General features: G+C 39.3%; 1 protein-coding gene across 5 annotated transcripts in view; it reads right to left on the bottom strand.

Annotated features, from left to right (window-relative positions):
• The window catches only part of SS18 (SS18 subunit of BAF chromatin remodeling complex), a 104,472-nt gene extending 84,241 nt beyond the window's left edge, over window positions 1–20,231 (bottom strand). For 3 of the 5 annotated variants that reach the window (XM_037025441.2, XM_073212708.1, XM_073212707.1), the window contains exons 1-2: window positions 20,073–20,231; window positions 17,554–17,630 (exon numbers count right to left, since the gene is read on the bottom strand). In XM_037025441.2, coding sequence (XP_036881336.1) covers window positions 17,554–17,630; window positions 20,073–20,141 — 146 coding nt within the window. In that variant the 5' untranslated portion in view covers window positions 20,142–20,231. The remainder of the gene's footprint in view (window positions 1–17,553; window positions 17,631–20,072) is intronic. The other 2 variants (XM_073212710.1, XM_073212709.1) reach the window with 1 other exon arrangement.
• Window positions 20,232–23,698: the final 3,467 nt, after the last annotated feature.

Genomic DNA, 23,698 nt, shown 5'->3' on the forward strand with positions numbered 1-23,698 from the left:
AAATATCTTACCATGTGCTAGCCATCACTGTAATTGTTTTATATACTTATATATCTCATTTAATCCTCAAAACAACACTATGAGGTAAAATCTTATTTTCTTCATGTTACAGATGACTAAAGTTTAGGAAAGTTAACTCACACAAGATTGCATAGCTTAGTAATGAAGTAACAGACATACACTGGCATACATTTTCTCCACTTTACAGATGACTGAAGTTTAGGAAAGTTAACTCACACAAGATTGCATAGCTTAGTAATGAAATAACAGACATACACTGGCTCCATACACAGTACATATAAGCTTTTTCAAAGATTTAGAATGAGGGAATTCAAAGTACTGGTAAGTTTCCCTCTGTCATTTTCATGTTGCCAAAAACTTTAAACCCAGGAACAGTCAACATACTACACTAAAATGTCAGAAAGAAGGGGGAACCACACATTTTTTTTCCTCCTCACTCCTGCAGCAGTGACTGAGAATTCATTTCCACTGTGGTTACACTGCCCATCTATTAGGACTCAACAGATAAGAGAAGACAATAAATAGGTGTTTCCAATTACAAAAAAATTACATTCTAAAGCACAGAGATAGAGGAAATAATAAGATACCAAGACTATTAAGGATTAACTTTAAAAGTTATGCAGGTTCTCAATAGTACACTGAAGTGGTTAAAACATGTTTACTGTGATCTTACTTATGGAATTAATTTGCTAAACCTCTCTTCATAATTTTAGAAACTGAGGCAAAACCAGATTAAAATTAGTAGTTATCCAATTACCAGTGTTCGTTAACCCCCAAAATAAAAACTTAAATCCTGCATCAAATTGTTAGTTTTAGAATTTTATTTACTAATAAATACTAGACACAAATTAAAATAATGAAAGTAAGTCAAAAGAACTTTATTCAGCTAAATAAAGTCTTCTAATATAGCTCCCTGGTGAAGTAGTTCTCTAAAACAGACACCATGAAAGGAATTCTAATAAAATATTTGCTGCATTATTTTTTTCCTATTAGAAACAAATTGTTTCACTCCTTTTTTTTGACTGGGGAAAAAAGTCTTCTTTCTCACCTTAGTTTCCTACTTAACAAGTTTATGCTCTTTTCTGGTTTACTTTTTACAGACATATTGAGTATATACATACAGATATAACATACAAAGAACCACACATATTTAATGTGTGCAATGCGATGAGTCTGGACGAATATAAAACCTGTAATACCATCACCACAATCAAGGGAAGGGACATACCTAACACCTTGTGTCCTTGGGACATACCTAACACCAAAGTGTCCTTGTGTCCCTTTTTGTTTTTGGCTTAAAACTAAGTCTATGCTCTTAATACTCCTGCTCACATATACACTATTGCTCAATCGACATGATATATTGTTATAGTGATCCTTATATAAACAAGGACCACAAATTATTACCTCGAATTGAGTTCTTCATAATGATTAATTTGTTATTCAAATTCTTCAAACAGCACTATAAGCACCACTAGCTGGAACCATTTCACAGTTCCACAGAAATGTTGAATGAAATTTAAGACAGGGTTCCACAATCTTGCATTTTTTTAAAACCAACCAGCCATTTTTAATTAGAAGACATAATCCACTTCATCTACTCCACTCCTTCAAGTTTTCCTTTTCTTCTCTGAGTATTTATTGTACGGCTTCACTACACTCACGTATGAGATTTGCTGGCCACCCTAACAAAAATAAAAATACTAAACCTTACTGAGACTATGGTTTACTCATGACCCTTTAAGATTTTAGTAATGCTGCTTAGGACTAAAGAAGCCAATGTTAAAATACAGTTTAATCTGCCTCGCTCTTAAGGCCTCATTTGTACAGTAATGGGAGTTAGAGTGTATCTCTAACATCCCTTGGGAGTTCTAAAAATCTATAAATACACCATCTTTTAAGGAGTGCTTTAAGACATTTCCCCTATCATCAATCAAATCTTTTAACTTTTAGTTCTGAAATAATTTCAAACTTACAGTTTCAAGAATAGTTTCAAGAACTCTGCAGTATCTTTCTTCCATATTACCATCATTAGCATTTTGTGTATCTTGTTCCATCTCTAAACACACATGCCAACACACACATGCAAGCACACACGTGAGTCATTGTACAGAACCAACATCAGTGTCAACTTTCCAAAAACAAAAACATTCCCCTATATAATCACAGTACAATGATCATTATGAGGACATTAACACTGATACAGTATTACCTTCTAATCCACAGAACCCATTCAAATTTCTCTAATTGCCCTAATAGCCCCAAATCTTTTTACTTAATGTAAGGTAGTAAGTAAAAATGATTATTTTTAACTGGACTTTTCTAACTTCAGTAGGTTTTCTTTTCTGTAAAATTGCAGTATTTTCACAGAATTCATCAAATTAGCTTATTCTAAGATCATTCAAGGCTCAAAAAGAACATTAATGAAAAGATAGTATATACTCATATTCTTTTAAAGTTTGTTTATATGTCACCTAGAAAGCAATAGGCAAATATTGTAGAATAATCTAGCTTCAGCTAAGACTATTAAAATGACAGTAGATTCTTCTATAAATATTAAAGAAAATATTTTCCTGAGAAAATTTTTATTTATTTATTCTATAAATACTACTAGAGTTTTACACTGAAGCAGTTTACTTTGTTAATGTATATGCTTTACTTTTAAACTACTATAGTTTAATAAAGAAAACCAACTATATATAAGCTAAGGGCAGATGTAAAACATACTCAGTATTTTATGTCTGGTGACAGGAACTTCCTACTACTAGTAAATATTCCAAAACATCCATAATTAGTGGTTTAGTAAATGGGAGGCAGTTCACTTCCTAGGAATTCCACTAAGAGCCACTACATCAATTACTTTGAATAAGGTAATAACCGCTATTAAATTTACTGACATAATTAAAAAACAAATCTGAAAAGTCACATTTCATTCCAATACACAATAAGGAGATGATCATATACATACAAAAACTTGAGAATATAAAGAATAAAACGGTATAAACTTTTGACTGGAGTTGGAAAAGTTAGTTCTAGATCTAAACATTTCCTATCCATGTCATGTACTTCTGGGTCCTTTAAGAGACCAAACCAGTCCTATGCCACAGAATCCCTTGGCTCTAACTGGTATTTTAAAAAGCTATAGGTGAAAATGATTATTCTAATCAGAGCCTCTTAACTTTTATCCCATGGGCGCCTTGAGGTAGTGCTCTCTTTTAACACTGCTGACTGACCATCCATAGTTAATCAAGGAAAGCAGATCAGCTTGTTAACTTTTTTAAAAGAATATTTTCAAACATAAACAGACAAGATTCATCAAAGAAACAATATTTAAAAGAAATGGAAATGGTCATATAAGATGTAATGTACTAGCACTCACACCTTTTTAGGGATGAGTTTAGGTTTAGTTTTTAGCATTCACCAAAAAAAGAATCAAGATTTAAGAAAACAGGTGATTCCAAACTGGGGTAGAAAAATGTTCAAGATGAGCCTAGAACATTCTGTTTGCAATAAGAAAATGCTCATAAAATAATCGGGACATATCAAAAAGTCAGCTTGATGAGCTTCCAGTGGACAACTGGGACAATTTGAGAAAGAACGTAAGTAATACAGCAACAGTACTGTAACATAAAGAATACAAGAATTCATTAAGTCCATTCAGATATATATATATATATGAATGAATGAATGGGGGGCAGGGGATGGGAAATGTCCTCCTTACAGTATGATTCTAAGTAAATGTAAAGGAAATAATAGACTCAGTCACCATCTGACAAGCACCACAGTAATAACTGTTTCAGCCAAGAGTTATTGGTGGACGCTCTAATTACTGTATGGAAGCTAGCATGTCTGTCTCAAGTTATCTCCCCAGCAAGGTACAGGTGAATTATAAAGAAAAAAAATAGTGATTTTACAGTAGAGAAAGTCACATGCACTACTTTAACTAAGTGATCAAAGTCACAACTTTTGGGACAAATCCTTCTTGGGAGCTAGTTAAGGATGCACTGAGGACACAACATCACAGCTGTGATACTCCTGCCAAAAGGGCCTGATGTGACCCTAATCAAGAGGGAACACCAGTCAAGACCCCAAAATGAAGGACATTCCACAAAGCAACTGCTTTGTACTCTCAACAATGACATCATGAAAGGTTACAGAAACACTGAAGACAAGTTCCAGGTTTAAGTGTACTCAAAAGACATATGACAACTAAATGCAACATCTGACCCTGCACTGGACCTTGAACCTAAAAAATACACTATTGGGACAGCTGGCAAAATTTTAAAAAAGGTCTGAAGCTTAGGTAATAGTATTGCATTCTTTATTTTAGCAATTATATTGATTACTTATGAATGTGTTCTTGTTTTTATATAATATATACCAAAGTTACTGAAGATAAGAGAGAATCATGTCTGCAACTCACACTCAAATGTTTAAAAAAAACAGTATGGAGAAGAAATGAATTATAAAGCAGGGTAACTATCAAGTGAACATTTGAGGTATTTCAGAGAAAGGCATATAGAATTTCCTATACATTCCTATATATTTCCTATAGAGATTTCCTAATATCTTTGTAATTTCTCTTAAGCATGGAATTATTTCAAAATAAAGTTTTAGAAAAAGGTAACACTTTTCACCAACCAGATGTGCCAAAATTTTTTAAAGATGGCTGGCAGAGATTGCTGAAAAGCAAGGCTCTGAAGCCTGGTTGGAAGAAAGCAATACAATTTTTCTGCAGGGTGATTTGGCAATTCTGCATGGTCACTGACACAGCCATTCCATTTATAAAATTCTAACCTGTTAAAAACAAAACATCTATCTCAATGTCTTTATACAGATATAAGTGCCTATGTGTAAGGGCTCTGAAAAACGTTGGAAGGATAGGTACTAAACCACTAAAAGTAGTTTCCCCTGTGGAGAAGAGATGCAAGTGAGAAGTAAAAGGTGACTTCCTCCTATTTCTACAAACTTTTTTACTTTATGATTTTCTTTTTACCATGACCAAAACTTTTTCAATTCAAAAGTAATTTTAAATAAAGGTGAAAAATAAAAAGTAATGGAGAGAGACTCAAAATTAGATAAAGGGAGAATCAAGTGAGAGCAAGAGACCACCACAGCATGAAAGCCTAGCAGAGCAAGAGACAGTGTTGCTGGGAAAATCTTCTTGAGAGCAGAACAGAGATGTCTAGTAAAGACACATGTGTCTCAAAGCAATGATGAAAATAAAATATTCTAGAGCTGTGTGGTATGATACGGTAGTTACATGACCCACTGAAATGTGGCTGATCCAAAATGATGTGTAAGACACACAATGGATTTCAAAGCTTAGTATGAGACAAAGAATGCAAACTATCCGATTAATATTTTTATATTGATTCTATGTTATAGTAATATTATTTTAGAAGTAATGGGTTAAATAAAGTATATTACTAAAATTCTGTTTCTTTTTACTTCTTTAATGTGCCTATTAACAAATGTAAAATTACATATGTGGCTCGTAATATATTTCTCTGGGACAGTGCTGCTATAGAGACACTTGAGAAAATATTTAACTTGCTCCACTACATTGGATTTTATTAGGGGATACAGTTTACTTCAGACACATCACTCCAAAATAATAACTTTAGCTATTATCAATGATAACCAATTCTCTCTTACATACAAGTTTTGCTTTCTTAACCACACCCACAGATATAACTAAATATCCTACATATGAGAAAATCTAACTTTTCCACAAATCAAACTATACACAAATTTGAAATCATTATTTTACAATGTGGGATAAGGAGTATAAGAAAAAACTGATACTTGATTATAAATTGGTCATGGGGATAAAAGTACAACCTAAGGAATACAGTGAGTAATACTGTAGCTTCCTTGTATATAGATATATGGTAACTACACTTATCCTGATAAGCATTTAGGAACGTATATAATTGTCAAGTCACTGTGTTGCATATCTGAAACCAATAAAATACAGTATATCAACTATATCGCAATAAAAAATCTTCAGAAAAAGGAAATGATACCCACTCCATCCCAAAGAACAATTTTTTAAAAAACAAGAGAAGTTACACAAGTTGTACAACTTATGTTCACATATATATATATAGTAGCATTATTTGTAATAGCCAAAAAGTGTAAACAACTCAAATGCCTATCAATAATGGGTAAACAAAATGTGACACAGCTGCATAATGGAAGATTATTGAACAATAAAAAGTAAAGAAATTAAAAGATGGTGGTGTGAGAGGAGAAACAGAGGCTTCCTCCTAAAACTGGATACAATTAGAAAATATAGTTGGCGCAACTAATCCTGAGAGACCAACAGGAAAGAGGATGGCGTCGGACTGCACACACCCAGAGAAAAGAGCAGACCTCACCGAATGGGGTAACGTACCAGAGCTGTGGCTCCGCAGGACCCGAGCCCCTCCCCTACCCCAGCTCACCAGCAGGAGGAAGAGAAAATGAGCAGGGAGGGAGTGGAAGGCTTGGGACAGCTGAATACCTAGCTCCAGAGATCTGCTCTGGGAGCACAAACCTACACTTCATGGTGCTTTCATGAGACTCGCATGACTACCAGATTGGAAAGTTAATGCAGGCAGAGTTCCTGGGGAGACTTGGATTCCGGCTGCTTGTGGAAAGCAGGGATCCATATCCGGCTGCTCTCAGACAAAAACTTATACCTATCTGTCCAGTCCACTGGCTCAGGCAGTGGAGACAGGCACAGCAGTGGGGAAGCGGGGAACAGCACTTTCCTCCCCCCAGGGACCAGTACCGTGCCCCTGCAACCCCCGACATTGCTTCAGGGGCTCAGCAGCTCGAGAATAGAGCTTTTGGACACTACAGGGCACCACATAATAACATCAAACGCCAAAGGAACGTTGTCCAGAGTAAAATTATTAATACAACTCCCGAGAAAGATTTAAATGATATGGACCTCACGACTCTTCACAAAAGAGAGTTCAAAATAAAAATCATCAACATTCTAATGGAGATACGGAAAGACATCCAAGAACTCAGGAATGAATTCAGGTCGGAGATCCAATCGTTGAACAGCACGATGGAGGGTATTAAAAGCAGGTTGGATACGGTGGAGGAGACAATAAATGAAATAGAAACTAGAGAAAAGGAATACAAAGAAGCTGAGGCACAGACAGAAAAAAGGATCTCTAAGAATGACTGTGTGACCAATCCAAATGGAACAATATTTGCATTACAGGGATACCAGAATAAGAAGAGAGAGAGAAAGGGATAGAAAGTGTCTTTGAGGAGGTAGTTGATGAAAAGTTCCCTAATCTGGGGAAGGAGATACTCTCAGGCAATGGACATTCACAGATCTGCAAAGACAAGGGACCCAAGGAAGACAACACCAAAACACAAAGTAATTAAAAGGCAGAGATTAAGGATAAGGAAGACTATTAAAAGCAGCCAGAGAGAGAAATAAGATCACATACAAAGGAAAGCCCATCAGGCTAACATCAGACTTCTCAGCAGAAACCTTACAGGCCAGAAGGGAGTGGCATGATGCATTTATTGCCATGAAGCAAAAGGGCCTGGAACCAAGATTACTTTATCTGGAAAGATTATCATTTCAATTTGAAGGAGGGATTAAATAATCTCCAGATAAGCAAAACCTGAGAGAATTTATCTCCCACAAAGCATCTCTACAGTCTATTTTGGAGGGACTGCTGTAGATGGAAGTGTTCCTGAGGTTGAATAGCTGTTAGCAGAGGTAATAAAACCACAGTAAAGGAAGTAGAACAGCTAATTACAAAGCAAATGCAAAATTAAATTAACTATCCCCAAAGTCAATCAAGGGATAGACAAAAAGTACAGAATTTGATACCTAATATATAAAGAAAGAAGGAGGAAGAAAAAGGAGGAGAAATAGAAAAGAATCTTTAGACTGTGTTTATAACAGCATACTAACTGACTTAAGTTAGAGTCTTAGATAGTAAGGAAAGAAACCTGGAACCTTTGGTAACCACAAATCTAAAGTCTGAAATGGAAATAAGTACATACCTATCAAAAATCACCCTAAATGTAAATGGACTGAATGCACGAATCAAAATACATAGAGTCACTGAATGGATAAAAAACGAGACCCATCTATATGCTGTTTAGAAGAGACTCACCTCAAACCCAAAGACATGTACAGACTAAAAATAAAGAGATGGAAAAAGATATTTCATGCAAACAATAGGGAGAAAAAAGCAGGTGTTGCAGTACTAGTATCAGACAAAATATACTTCAAAAGAAACTAACAAGAGATAAAGAAGGACATGACATAATGATAAAGGGCTCAGTCCAACAAAAGGATATAACCATTATAAATATATATGCACCCAACACAGGAGCATCAGCATATGTGAAACAAATACTAACAGAACTAAAGGAGGAAATAGAATGCAATGCATTCATTTTAGGAGACATCAACACACCATTCACCCCGAAAAAGGAAACATCACAACAGACCCAACAGAAAAACAAAGAATTATTAGAGACTACTATGAAAATCTATATGCTAAGAAGCTGGAAAACCTAGAAGAAACGGACAACTTCCTAGAAAAATACAACCTTCCAAGACTGACCAAGGAAGAAACACAAATCTAAACAAACCAATTACCAGCAAAGATATTGAAGTAGTAATCGAAAAACTACCCAAGAAAAAAAACCCCGGGCCACTTGGTTTTACCATGGAATTTTATCAGACATACAGAGAGGAATATAATACCCATTATCCTTACAGTTTTCCAAAAAACATAAGAGGAGGGAATACTCCCAAACTCATTCTATGAAGCCAACATCACCCTAATACAAAAACCAGACAAACACCACAACAAAAAAGAAAATTACAGACCAATATCCCTGATGAAAGTAGATGCAAAAATACACAATAAAATATTAGCAAAACGAATTCAAAAATACATCAAAAGGACCATACACCACGACCAAGTGGGATTCATCCCAGGGATGCAAGGATGGTACAACATCCAAAAATCCATCAACATCATCCACCACATAAACAAAAAGAAAGACAAAAACCACATGATCATCTCCATAGATGCTGAAAAAGCATTCGACAAAATTCAACATCCATTCATGAGAAAAACTCTCAACAAAATGGGTATAGAGGGGAAGTACCTCAACATAATAAAGGCCATATATGATTAACCCAAAGCCAACATTATACTGAACAGTGAAAAGCTGAAAGCTTTTCCTCTGAGAACAGGAACAAGAGAGGGATGCCCACTCTCCCCACTGTTATTCAACACAGTACTGGAGGTCCTAAGCACGGCAATTACATTAAACAAAGAATTACAAGGAATCCAAATTGGTAAAGAAGTTAAACTGTCACTATTTGCAGATGACATGATATTGTACATAAAAAACCCTAAAGACTCCACTCCAAACCTACAAGAACTGATATTAGAATACAGCAAAGTTGCAGGATACAAAACTGACACACAGAAATCTGAGCCTTTCCTATACACTAACAATGAACTAATAGAAAGAGAAATCAGGAAAACAATTGAATTCACAATTGCATCAAAAAGAATAAAATACTTAGGAATAAACCTTACCAAGAAAGTGGAAGACCTATACCCTGAAAACTATAAGACACTCTTAAGAGAAATTAAAGAGGACACTAACAAATGGAAACTCATCCCATACTCTTGGCTAGGAAGAATTAATATCGTCAAAGTGCCCATCCTGCCCAAAGCAATATACAGATTTGATGCAATCCCTAGCAAATAACCAACAACATCCTTTAACAAACTAGAACAAATAGTTCAAAAATTCATATGGAACCACCAAAGACCCGAACAGCCAATGCAATCCTGAGAAGAAAGAATAAAGTGGGGGGGGATCTTGTTCCCCAACTTCAAGCTATACTAGAAAGCCACAGTAATCAAGACAGTTTGCTACTGGCTCAAGAACAGAGCCACAGACCAGTGGAACAGATTAGAGACTCCAGACATTAACCCAAAATATACGGTCAATTAATATATGATAAAGGAGCCATGGACATACAATGGGGAAATGACAGTCTCTTCAACAGATGGTGCTGGCAAAACTGGACAGCTACATGTAAGAGAATGAAACTAAATCACTGTCTAACCCCATACACAAAAGTAAATTCAAAATGGATCAAAGACCTGAATGTAAGTCATGAAACCATAAAACTCTTAGAAAAAAACACACAAAAATCTATTGGACATAAACATGAGCGACTTCTTCATGAACATATCTCCCTGGGCAAGGGAAACAAAAGCAAAAATGAACAAGTGGGACTATATCAAGCTGAAAAGCTTCTGTACAGCCAGGAAACCATCAATAAAACAAAAAGGTACCCTACAGTATGGGAGACTACATCCATAAATGACACATCTGATAAAGGGTTGACATCCAAAATATATAAAGCCCCCATGCACCTCAACAAACAAAAAGCAAATAATCCACTTAAAAATTGTGCAGAGGAGCTGAACAGACAGTTCTCTGAAGAAGAAATTCAGATGGCCAACAGACACATGAAAAGATGCTCCACATCGACTGCCATCAGAGAAATGCACATTAATACCACAATGAGATATCACCTCACACCAGTAAGGATCGCACCCATCCAAAAGACAAACAACAACAAATGTTGGCGAGGTTGTGGAGAAAGGGGAACCCTCCTACACTGCTGGTGGGAATGTAAATTAGTTCAACCATTGTGGAAAGCAGTATGGAGGTTCCTCAAAAACCTCAAAATAGAAATACCATTTGACCCAGGAATTCCATTTTTAGGAATTTACCGTAAGAATGCAGCACTCCAGTTTGAAAAAGACATATGCACCCCTATGTTTATCACAGCACTATTTACAATAGCCAAGAAATGGAAGCAACCTAAGTGTCCATCAATAGATGAATGGATGAAGAAGATGTGGTACATATACACAATTGAATATTATTCAGCCATTAGAAGAAAACAAATCCTACCATTTGCAACAACATGGATGGAGCTAGAGGGTATTATGTTCAGTGAAATAAGCCAGGCAGAGAAAGACAAGTACCAAATGATTTCACTCATACATGGAGTATAAGAACAAAGGAAATCTGAAGGAACAAAACAGCAGCAGAATCACAGAACCCAACAATGGACTAAAGGTTACCAAAGGGAAAGGGACTGGGCAGGAGAGGAGGGAAGGGAGGGATAAAGGCAGGGAAAAAGAAAGTGGGCCTTACGATTAGCATGTATAATGTGGGGGGGGGCATGGGGAGGGATGTGCAACACAGAGAAGACAAGTAGTGATTCTACAGCATCTTACTATGCTGATGGACAGTGACTGTAAGGGTGTTTGTGAGGGGGGACTTGGTGGACAGGGGGAGTCTAGTAACCATAATGTTCTTCATGTAACTGTAGATTAATGATAACTAAAAAAAAAGTAAAGAAATACTAATACATGCTTCAACATGGATGAATATTGAAAATATTACACTAAGTGAAATAAGTCAGTCAAAAAAGATCCCTTATTAAGGGGCCTCACAGCTGGACCTAAGCGTCCCAGCACACTCAGCTGAGCAGCTAGGAATCCCGGGGAAGTCCAGTTGCCCTAACCCCCTGGGAGGCAGCACAGCTATGAGGCCCCTCGCAGTGATAAACACCCTCCCGTCCATTCCTCCTGCGGCGTGGCCCCACCATAGCAGGGGAGCAGCCTGGGAGCGGCCGCACCCACAGCAACCGCCCAGAGACTCCTCCGTAGCCGCCCGGGCCAGACTCAGAGGACCCGTTGATGCGCAGCTGCCCAGCACAAGCAGACAAGGGTCACCGTTCTCGCAGAAGAGGAAAGTGACCAGCAAGAAGGGACTTTGTTCTCCCCACTGACACACATGCCAACTGCCCATGACTACCTCTATCGCTATGAAAAGGCAGAAGAATTTGATCCAGACAACCTCCAAGAGGGAGCCTGGGGAGACAGATTTAACCAAGCATTCTGAAAAAGTATTCAAAATAAAGGTCATAACCATGCTGATGGAACTGCATAGAAATATGCAAGAGCTAATGGATAAAGTTGGGAGGGAGAATACAGATATAAAACAATCTCTGAAAGGACTGAAGAGCAGACTGGATGAGGTACAAGAGGCCGTTAATGGAACAGAAATCAGAGAACAGGAATACTGAGAAGCTGAGGCAGAGAGAGATACAAGGATCCCCAGGATTGAAAGAATATTAAGAAAACTATCTGACCAATCCAAACAGAACAATATCCACATTATAGGGTTACCAGAAGAAGAAGACAGAGAAAAGGAGATACAAAGTGTATTTGAAGAAATTATGGCTGAAAACTTCCCCAAACTGGGGGAGGAAATAGTCTCTCAGACCATGGAAGCACACAGAACTCCCAACACAAGGAGGAAAACACCAAGACACATAATAATTAAAATGGCAAAGATCAGGGACAAGGACAGAGTATTAATGACAGCCAAAGGAAGAAAAAAGTTCACCTACAAAGGAAAAGCCATCAGGATATCATCAGACTTCTCAACAGAAACCTTACAGGCCAGAAGAGAATGGCATGATATATTTAATGCAATGAAACAGAAGGGCCTTGAACCAAGGATACTGTATCCAGCAGGACTATCATTTAAATACGAAACAGGGATTAAACAATTCACCGACAAGCAAAAGTTGAGGGAACTTGCCTCCCACAAACCACCTCTACAGGGTATTTTAGAGGGACTGCTATAAATGGAAGCACTTCTAAGGCTAAATAGTTGTCACCACAGAAAATAAAATCACAGCAGAGAAAGCAGACCAACCAACTACTAGCTAAAGGCAAAAAATAAAATCAACTACTCACAAAAGCAGTCAAAGGAAACACAAAAGAGCACAAAATGAAACACCTAACATATGAATAATGGAGGAGTAGGGCTAAGAAGGGAGAGAAATAAAAAATCATCCGACTCTGTTTATATAACAGCTCAATTAATGAGTTAAGTTAGATGGTTAGATAGTAAATAAACTACCCTTAAACCTTTGGTAACCACGAATCTAAAGCCTGCAATGGCAATAACTACATACCTTTCAATAATCACGCTAAATGTAAATGGACTGAATGCACCAATCAAAAGACACATTGTAAAAGAATGGATAAAAAAGTAGGACCCATCTATATGCTGCTTACAAGAGACTCACCTCATATCCAAAGACATGCACAGACTAAGTCAAGGGATGGAAAAAGATACTTCACACAAACAACAGGGAGAAAAAAGCAGGTGTTGCAGTACTAGTATCAGACAAAATAGACTTCAAAACAAAGAAAGTAACAAGAGATAAAGAAGGACATTACATAATGATAAAGGGCTCAGTCCAACAAGAGGATGTAACCATTATAAATATATATGCACCCAATACAGGAGCACCAACATACATGAAACAAATCCTAACAGAATTAAAGGAGGAAATAGAACACAATGCATTCATTTTAGGAGACTTCAACACACCACTCACTCCAAAGGACAGATCCATCAGACAGAAAGTAAGTAAGGACACAGAGACACTGAACAACACACTAGAACAGATGGACCTAATAGACATCTACAGAACTCTACACCCAAAAGCAGCAGGATACACATTCTTCTCAAGTGCACATGGAACATTTTCCAGAATAGACCACATACTAGGCCACAAAAAGAGTCTCAGTAAATTCCAAAAGACTGAAATTCTACCAACCAACTTCACGGATCACAAAGGGATGAAACTAGAAATAAATTGTACAAAGGAAGGAAAAAGGCTCACAAACACATGGAGGCTTAACAACATGCTCCTAAATAAACAATGGATCAACAACCAAACTAAAACAGAGATCAAGCAATATATAGAGACAAATGACAACAATAACACAAAGCCCCAACTTCTGTGGGATGCAGCGAAAGCAGTTCTAAGAGGAAAGTATATAGTAATCCAGGCATATTTAAAGAAGGAAGAACAATCCGAAATGAATAGTCTAAAGTCACAATTACTGAAATTGGAAAGAAGAACAAATGAGGTCTAGAGTCAGAAGAAGGGACGTAATAAAGATAAGAGAAGAAATAAATAAAATTGAGGAGAATAAAACAATAGAAAAAAAAATCAATGAAACCAAGAGCACGTTCTTTGAGAAAATAAACAAAATAGATAAGCCCTTAGCCAGACTTATTAAGAGAAAAAGAGAATCAACACACATCAACAGAATCAGAAACAAGAAAGGAAAAATCATGACGGAACCCACAGAAATACAAAGAATTCTTAGAGAATACTACAAAAATCTATATGCTAACAAGCTGGAAAACCTAGAAGAAATGGACAACTTCCTAGAAAAATACAAACTTCCAAGACTGAACAAGGAAGAAAATCTAAACACACCAATTACCAGCAATGAAAATGAAGTGGTAATCAAAAAACTACACAAGAGCAAACCCCCGGGCCAGAAGGATTTACCTCAGAATTTTATCAGTCATACAGAGAAGACATAATACCCATTCTCCTTCAAGTTTTCCAAAAAATAGAAGAGGAGGGAATACTCCCAAACTCATTCTATGAAGCCAGCATGACCCTAATACAAAAAACAGGCAAAGACCCAACCAAAAAAGAAAATTACAGACCAATATCCCTGATGAACATAGATGCAAAAATGCACAACAAAATATTAGCAAACTCAAAATTACATCAAGAGGATCATACACCATGACCAAGTGGGATTTATCTCAGGGATGTAAGGATGGTACAACATTCAGAAATCCATCAACATCATCCACCACATAAACAAAAAGAAGGACAAAAACCACATGATCATCTCCATAGATGCTGAAAAAGCATTCGACAAAATTCAACATCCATTTAGGATAAAAACTCTCAACAAAATGGGTACAGAGGGCAAGTACGTCAACATAATACAGGCCATATATGATAAACCCACAGCCAACATCATACTTAACAGCAAGAAGCTGAAAGCTTTTCCTCTGAGATCAGGAACAAGACAGGGATGCCCACTCTCCCCACTGTTATTCCACATAGTACTGGAGGTCCTAGCCACAGCAATTAGAAAAAAAAAGGAAAATACAAAGAATCCACATTGGTAAAGAAGAAGTTAAACGCTCACTATTAGCAGATGACATGATTTTGTATATAAAAAACCCTAAAGACACCACTCCAAAACTACTAGAACTAATATCGAAATTCAGCAAAGTTGCTGGTTACAAAATTAATACACAGATATCTGTGGCTTTCCTACACACTAACAATGAACAAACAGAAAGAGAAATCAGGAAAACAATTCCATTCACAATAGCATCAAAAAGAATAAAATACCTAGGAATAAACCTAACCAAGGAAGTGAAAGACCTGTATCCTAAAAACTACAAGACACTCTTAAGAGAAATTAAAAAGGACACTAACTAATGGAAACTCATCCCATGCTCTTGGCTAGGAAGAATTAATAGTCAAAATGGCCATCCTGCCCAAAGCAATATACAGATTTGATGCAATCCCTATCAAATATAAAAAACTAACTGGAACAAATAGTTCAAAAATTCATATGGAACCACCAAAGACCCTGAATAGCCAAAGCAATCCTGAGAAGGAATAATAAAGTGGGGGGGGGGGGTCTCACTCCCCAACTTCAAGCTCTACTAGAAAGCCACAGTAATCAAGACAATTTGGTACTGGCACAAGAACAGAGCCACAGACCAGTGGAACAGATTAGAGACTCCAGACATTAACGCATACATGTATGGTTAATTAACATACGAAAAAGGAGCCATGGACATACAATGGGGAAATGACAGCCCCTTCAACAGTTGGTGTTTGCAAACCTGGACAGCTATATGTAAGAGAATGAAACTGGATCATTGTATAACCCCATACACAAAAATAAATTTGAAATGGATTAAAGACCTGAATGTAAGTCATGAAACCATAAAACTCTTAGAAAAAAACATAGGCAAAAATCTCTCGGACATAAACATGAGCGACTTCTTCATGAACATATCTCCCCAGGCAAGAGAAACAAAAGCAAAAATGAACAAGTGGGACTATATCAAGCTGAAAAGCTTCTGTACAGCAAAGAAAACCATCAATAGAACAAAAAGGCATCCTACAGTATGGGAGACTATATCCATAAATGACAGATCTGATAAAGGGTTGACATCCAAAATATATAAAGACCCCACGTACCTCAACAAACAAAAAGCAAATAATCCAATTAAAAAATGGGCAGAGGAGCTGAACAGTTCTCCAAAGAAGAAATTCAGATGGCCACCAGACACATGAAAAGATGCTCCACATCACTAGACATCAGAGAAATACAAATTAAAACCACAATGAGGTATCACCTCACACCAGTAAGGATGGCTACCATCCAAAAGACAAACAACAACAAATGTTGGCGAGGCTGTGGAGAAAGGGGAACCCTCCTACACTGCTGGTAGGAATGTAAATTAGTTCAACCATTGTGGAAAGCAGTATGGACATTCTTCAAAATGCTCAAAACAGACTTACCATTTGACCCAGGAATTCCACTCCTAGGAATTTACCCTAAGATCGCAGCAATCAAGTTTGAAAAAGACAGATACACCCCTATGTTTATCGCAGCACTATTTACAATAGCCAAGAAATGGAAACAACCTAAGTGTTCATCAGTAGATGAATGGATAAAGAAGATGTGGTACATATACACAATGGAATATTATTCAGCCATAAGAAGAAAATAAATCCTACCATTTGCAACAACACGGATGGCACTAGAGGGTATTATGCTCAGTGAAATAAGCCAGGCAGAGAAAGACAAGTACCAAATGATTTCACTCATATGTGGAGTATTAGAACAAAGAAAAAACTGAAGGAACAAAACAGCAGCAGAATCACAGAACCCAACAATGGACTAACAGTTACCAAAGAGAAAGGTACTGGCGAGGATGGGTGGGAAGGGAGCGATAAGGGGGTAGGGGTAAGAAAGGGGGCATTACAAGTAGCATGTATAATGTTTGGGGAGGCACGGGGAGGGCTGTGCAACACAAAGACAAGTAATGATTCTACAGCATCTTACTACGCTGATGGACAGTTACTGTAATGGGGTTTGTGGGGGGGACTTGGTGAAGGGGGACGTGTAGTAAACATAATGGTCCTCATTTAATTGTAGATTTATGATACCAAAATAATAAAATAAATTTTTTTTAAAAAATCCCTTATTGCATAAATCCATTTTCATGAAATGTCTACAACAGGCAAATTTACACAAACAGCAGATTAGTGTTTATCAGGGGTAAGGGATCAGAAGGTAGGAATGGGGACTGCTTGGGATTATGGTTTCTCTCTGGGGATGATGAAACTTTTAAAATTGACTAGAGTCATATATAACTTGATGATTATATCAAATATCTTGAATTGTAAACTTGAAAATTGGTGATTTGTAGGATATGTTTAGCACATCTCAATTAAGCTATTAAAAAGTAAGAAATTAACCAATACAGAAAATTAAATATAAAAAAATTTTATAGCAATCTTACTGAGAACACTCTGAAGTCTTTCCTTTATTCTGATAGTCCATTATACACTGAATAAGATGGTTATTTTCATCCAACATCTGAAATAAAATCAGAAAAAGTTTATTGTAAATCTTGTGCACCAAGTGACATTTTTAAAAATCCTTCAGATTGCTAGAAATGTTTATCTACACTGGAACTGAGTTCACTCTGGTCCTTTCTGTTAATTTACACCTCTGGAATGATATATTTCATCAACAACTTTTGAATAAAACTATTGCAATTAGTCTCCCTCTGAATTATTACCTAAAGCTGATAAGGCAAGCTGGTTCTTCTGTATTCAAACATTTAATTACCTCTGGTATCTGTAATAAATGCTTTAGCCTTTTAAGACAAAAAGCTACGAGTCCAAGCTGGCTTTGCATCATTCTTGTGCTTTGTGGTAAAGAAAAATTCTGTCCTTATCCAGAATTAAGTTAATACATAACAATGACAGCCCCGGAGGCCTGAGGAGATAGCTTGCTAGTTTCCAAGTTTCATACAGTATGGTTCATGATTCTCCAAATATGAATAAAAGCACAGTAATTTCTTTGCATGTAATGTAGAATATTTATTGCAGACTTTATGAGCTTACCTTATAATTAAGTTGTCCCAAAAGTTTAGAACAAAAAGCAAATCAATATATCATTCTGTCATCTTGTAACAATTCAAAACAATACTGGCTCTACAGGTTAAATAATTCATCTAGGCAAAGTGACCCTGAGAAAGAATACTGATGTAGCAATTAAAAGGCCAGTTCGTTTTAGTGCCAGCTTTGCTATTTTACACAGAGCACTTAAGATTTCAGGGGCTCAGATTTATCTGTAAGATCAAGGGACAGGAGTAGATGTTCCTCATGAACCTGCCCCATCCTTCCAGGATTCAATGAAAGCATGAAGTATAATAGCATAATCACTCTATCTCAGTAATTCAGTTAATGTAACTCTTAAAAAAAAAGATCCATTTAGCACTAACTGTGACTTTTCTTCTGCATATGAGTCATAATCTTCACTTGCTGGGAAAAAAAAATATTAACACGTCCTTCCAAAAAGTGCACTTACCTAAGTAGAATCATTGGATGCCAAAAAAATGTGTCCTTAAAATGCATTAGTCCCACCTAACGATTTCATAGTGTATCTTCTCCGTAGAGTCCTCAGTCTAAAATTTCACCACTTCGTGACTAACATCAATCTCTCTGTACTGTAGAATGACGCACTTTACTAAGAATCCATTTACTCTCCTCATTCTAAGGATGAAAACTAATTGAACAGCGTCTCCTGAATTAATCACCCATGATAAACATCTTAAGATTTTAAAAAAACAGAAAAAATGAAAAAGGACTTTACTACAGCCCAAAAGTTTGTTGTTGTTTTTTAAAGGGTATCCCTACAGAAGCATGTTTTTGCACGTGTGCACTTGGAGATGTCTGCCAGGCTGCAGATTTAGCCCAACGCAATATATACGAAGGCACTGCAATGAGAGTTTGTTCATAAAATAAAGCCACAGTTGGGCAAATGTCAAATGCCACACCTGACAGGCAGTAAACAGAAGTCAATAACATAATCTATTGGGCATATAATGGTGCCCTGAGTGGTACTAAAAGTTGACTTTTCTTCGATTTTCATTCTTGCTCCGGTGCTTAAAACAAAACTAATATTTAAGGTAAGCTGCTAAATTTAGCAAGGAACTTTTTAAAGTCTGGTTGACTAAAAATCAGAATATTGTCTTGCTCATAGGCAACGAGGGGTAGGGGACAATAAAGGACGTTTGTCTCCCTAACCGGCAGTAACACAGCAGCGAAAGAGGCAGCACTACCCTCTAAAAGGGGCGTAGCTCCCTGTGCACCACGACCTCTGCAGTGGGTCCATTAAGACTCTCCACCTCCAGGCTGTAGGTCCACTAATGCAGGGCCGTGGCTCTCCACTGCAGCCCCAGCGCCGGGACGGGGCGCTCTAGGAGTGCTTGCGGGCGTGTGTGAAGAGGGCTGAGCCTAGAGGGGAGCAGGGGAGTCTGAGGGTGACCCCCCGCGCCCTACCCTCAGACGGTACTTAGGTCCCCTGCAGCGCCCCCCAGGTTCTCCTAGGGGCGCCCCAACTCCCTGAGTTTGCCGCGCGCCCGAGGGCGGCCTTCCGCAGCCCGAAGTCGGTTCTGCACCGGGCAGCCAGGGCTCGCTGGGCGAGACCGCGCCAAAGTAACTTCGGGACGACGCGCGGGCCAGGGGAGGGCGCCGCCGGACCCACTGCCTTCCCCGCGCGCCGCGCACGCACCACCCCCTCCCGAGGGGAGCCGGCGGCGGGGACTCGGGCTTTGTGCCCGCAGGGAAGAGCCCCGGCGCGCGGGACTCGGCGAGCGGATAGGGTCGCCGCCCACTCAGGCGCGGCCGCGGATCGGGGTGCCTCCGCGACCGTCCCCCGCAGGCCCGCCCCCGCCCCGGCGGCCCGGGCCGGCCCCGCGTGCCTCCCGAGGGCGGGCTGGACCTGGCGCCCGGCGCCGCGAGCCTTCACCTTCTGGATCGCCGCGGGAGTGATCTCGCCCTTGCCTCGCTGCCTCGGGGCCGCGAACGCCACAGACATGCTGCCGCCGACACCACCACGGGCGAGTCCCGGGCGCTCCGGGGGAAGGGCAACCTGGGGGCGAGACGCCGGCCTCCTGGGCGGAACCACCTAGGGAGGGCAGGGGGGGCGCTCCGGCGAGGAGCGGAGATCCGGCCGGCCCGGCCGCACGCGGGCACGCTGGCCCCGAGACGTCCTCTTTCGGAGCGCCCTTGGGGCAGCGCAACCCCGCAGAACCTCGTGTCCCTGACCGACCGCTGGGACCACCACACTTCTGAGGCCCCTCCCCCCCCCGGCCCTTGGCGCTGTTGGTAGGGCTGCGCCCCGGCCGTCCCTCTGCTTCAGCGGTTCAGGAAATGGTCCCGCCGCCGCGGGAGCGGGAGGGGCGAGCCGCCCCTTTACAGGAAGTGCGCCCTCCCGCGCCGGCCCGCCCCTCCTGCGCGGGGACATCTCTGCCTCCCCGGCGCGTGGGGACGGCCTTTCGGCGGCGGTGCTGCGCTCCGCTCAGCAGCTAGTTCAGTTTTTCCAACTTTATCCTCACCGCCCGCCCCCACCCCGGGTTGTGCGGCCCGGGGATCGCGGAGGAGGAAGGTCAGGCCCCCGGGAGCCCACGCAAACCCGGGAAGCGTCTGCAGGGAGGAGCAGAGGCACGGACTGGTGAACGCGGGTTCGCTGGTGTTGGGTCCATACAATCGACCTCCAAATAACCGGGAGACGCGTGGATGCAAAAAGCAGGAGCGTTTATTGGGTAGCCAGCACGCCGGGGTCTCACACTGGCAGGTGAAGACCCCAAAGTACAAGTTCGTTCTTATTTTATACACAGGAATGGGGTCGTGTGCAGAGCTGGCCTTGCGCAGGACGGACCTAAATATGACCTGACCTTTACTGCAATTGGTCTCAGCCTGTTCACCAGCCATTTGGACCGGTTCCTTCTAGGTGGAGTGACACTCCTGACCGCCGGGTGGGCGAGCCGTCCACCTTCCACTGGCCAGGAGCATCTGGCCAGCCCTGGCAACTGTGTTGGTTAAATTTTTGTAACTCTTGTAACTTCTTCTTGATGTGACGTCTTTTACAAAATGAAGTCACTTATACAATGGAGTAGCTTATGTCAAGACTCTTTAGTCAGAACTCTTCAGCGGGTTTGAACAGCACGCTGCACCCCAAGTGCTCACCTCAGGGTCCGCGGTGTAGCCCACTCGAGGTGGTGCCTAGCAATTGGAAAGGTTGAATCCAGTACTCAAGCATTTAGCCAGCTTGTCTGGAGAGCCAGAGCAGAGAACTCCTGGGACAAATGCTTAGCAGGAATGTGGATCGATTTCATCTGACTTGGATCTTTGGAATTAAGATTTGCAATAGGCACCCTCACTCCTTTCTTACCCACTTGCATCCTTAGTGCCTTGTATAGTAGACCCAGGCTGCCACGCTTAAAAATTTTAGTGTAAGGAGAAAAAACAAGACTCAAATTATGGAAAATGGGTAAAGGGTAATATGTTGGTCATTATTCCGTAAATACAGACTTCCATATAATACGAAGGAAATACTTATATAAATGTCACCCAACATTAGTGAGGTTCAAAACTCAATCCCTCAGTATATATATAAAGTAGACAGGAAAAATAAATGCACATTTTTTAAAATTTTTGTTGCTCTTCACAAAACGGAGTTTATTCAGCAAATGAGCTAGGCGTTATGCTAGGTAACTATCGGGTACAACTGAACAACCTGGACAAGGGACCTGCTCTAATAGGGGAACAGATGATTTAGGGCTGCAGTCTTCTCTGTTATATTTAAACAGACCTAAAGGATGAAAAGCCGCAAGCCATCCTAAGAATAAAGGGAAAGAAATTTATACTCCTCGTAATAGTAGTCATTCTTATGAATTTAGTTGTTTGTCAGTATTCTTAAACCTTGAAAAAAAGAGTCTGGTATATTTAGAATAATGTAATCACATCAAATTGAAACTATATTGAATTCAGAAACAGTCTTGTCCATCACTAACACTCTATGCCCAATCATCATGTCTTACTATTTACACAGAAGTACCTTAGCAGTTAAGAACAGTAATTCAATAGGAAAAAGGAAAAATAGTACTACTACATCAGTTCTATCTACTTGGCAGATAGCACTGAAATCTTAACATGGAACAGTGGGAATAGTTGTCTGAATTTCTATAGCCCAATTTTTAAAAAAATGTGTCAAGGGGTCTTATTCCAAGGAGATATCCAGAGATAGCTACTTCCTTTAACCTACAACTCCCAACTGCATGAAAGGAAATCATCTGAAAAAGGTCAGCCCAAGATGTTCATTTCTTCAATAGCAGGGGAGGGTGGGCACCAAGAGGCCCTAGGTATGGGTAACTACTGCCTTTTCAGCAATACCATGTGTGCCATAAAAATACGGTTATTTTCTTTCTACCTGTCACATGAAATCAGTTGGCAAACTTTGGGGTGAAGGTCCAGCCACAAATACGAATGATCTCCATAAAAGAAGACACTTTAAAGGGACCCTACCTTACCCTCAAGCTTCCTTGCTGAACACAGCTTGACCTGGCAAAGTAGAAAGTCCAGAGAGTAAGAGGGAAATTTGTAACTTGGAGGAGCTTCCTTAGAATTTTGGAGCCTTCACATCTGTAAGAGCTTTGAGGCATCTAGTAAATCCTGTCTCACTTCACTTCATTTTTAAAGAGAGACCAATCCCAAAGGACAGACTGAGTGGTAGCAGAGTTGAGAGGAGAATGAGAATAAAGAGTGCCCAGTATTCAGTTAAGAAAAAAAAGAGAATGAAGATGGGAAGTTGGCCCAAGTCTGCAAAATAACTCTGGAAAGTTAAAAATGAGCAACCCAGGCAACCATCTCCCCAACCAGAATCAGTCCCATTATTTAGACTGTTCTTGGGATTGAGGTCACAATAAGAAGAGCTGAAAGGTTTTTTGGAATAATCCTAACTGAAGGACATACACAATAGCTCAGAATAAGTAAAATAATCTGCATGAACAATTAATTCTTGATTATTCATACTAATGAATGTGGACATATTTAACAAGGAAAAGGTAGTAAGAAAATTGCCTGTTTCATTTGCAAATGTTAATTTTTATGTCTTATGAGAATTTGTATTCCTTAAATGTATTTCATCAAATGGATAAAGTGAAGTGCTCTAGGAACATGCTCAATATTTAGTGAAACTATATAAGCATGGCATTAAAAATTATCTCAATCTACAGAAAACATATACATGTGCAGACAATTGAGATCATTTTTATATAAGCATTACTTTAATTCTTACTGCTTTACAATTGACAGAACATCCATACTATCAAATCTGTGATATTTTAAGTCTATGTATAGTCATAAATTCCTTGAATACACTGAAAGGCATAGACCAAGACTGTTTGCTCATAATTGGACTCAAAGCAAAACCCCTCAGGTAGTATCTTTCAAAGTGTTTCTTCTCACTTCTCCATGGCAGTTGAGTCATTTTGAGTTGTGGCTTTCCACAGATTTCAAGACTATAAAGAGAACACCATATATCAATATATATATAATCATTTCAGGCAAGAACAAATCAACTTTCATAATTCT

Source organism: Manis javanica, chromosome 9 (assembly GCF_040802235.1).
Source record: "Manis javanica isolate MJ-LG chromosome 9, MJ_LKY, whole genome shotgun sequence".
Taxonomy (NCBI): domain Eukaryota; kingdom Metazoa; phylum Chordata; class Mammalia; order Pholidota; family Manidae; genus Manis; species Manis javanica.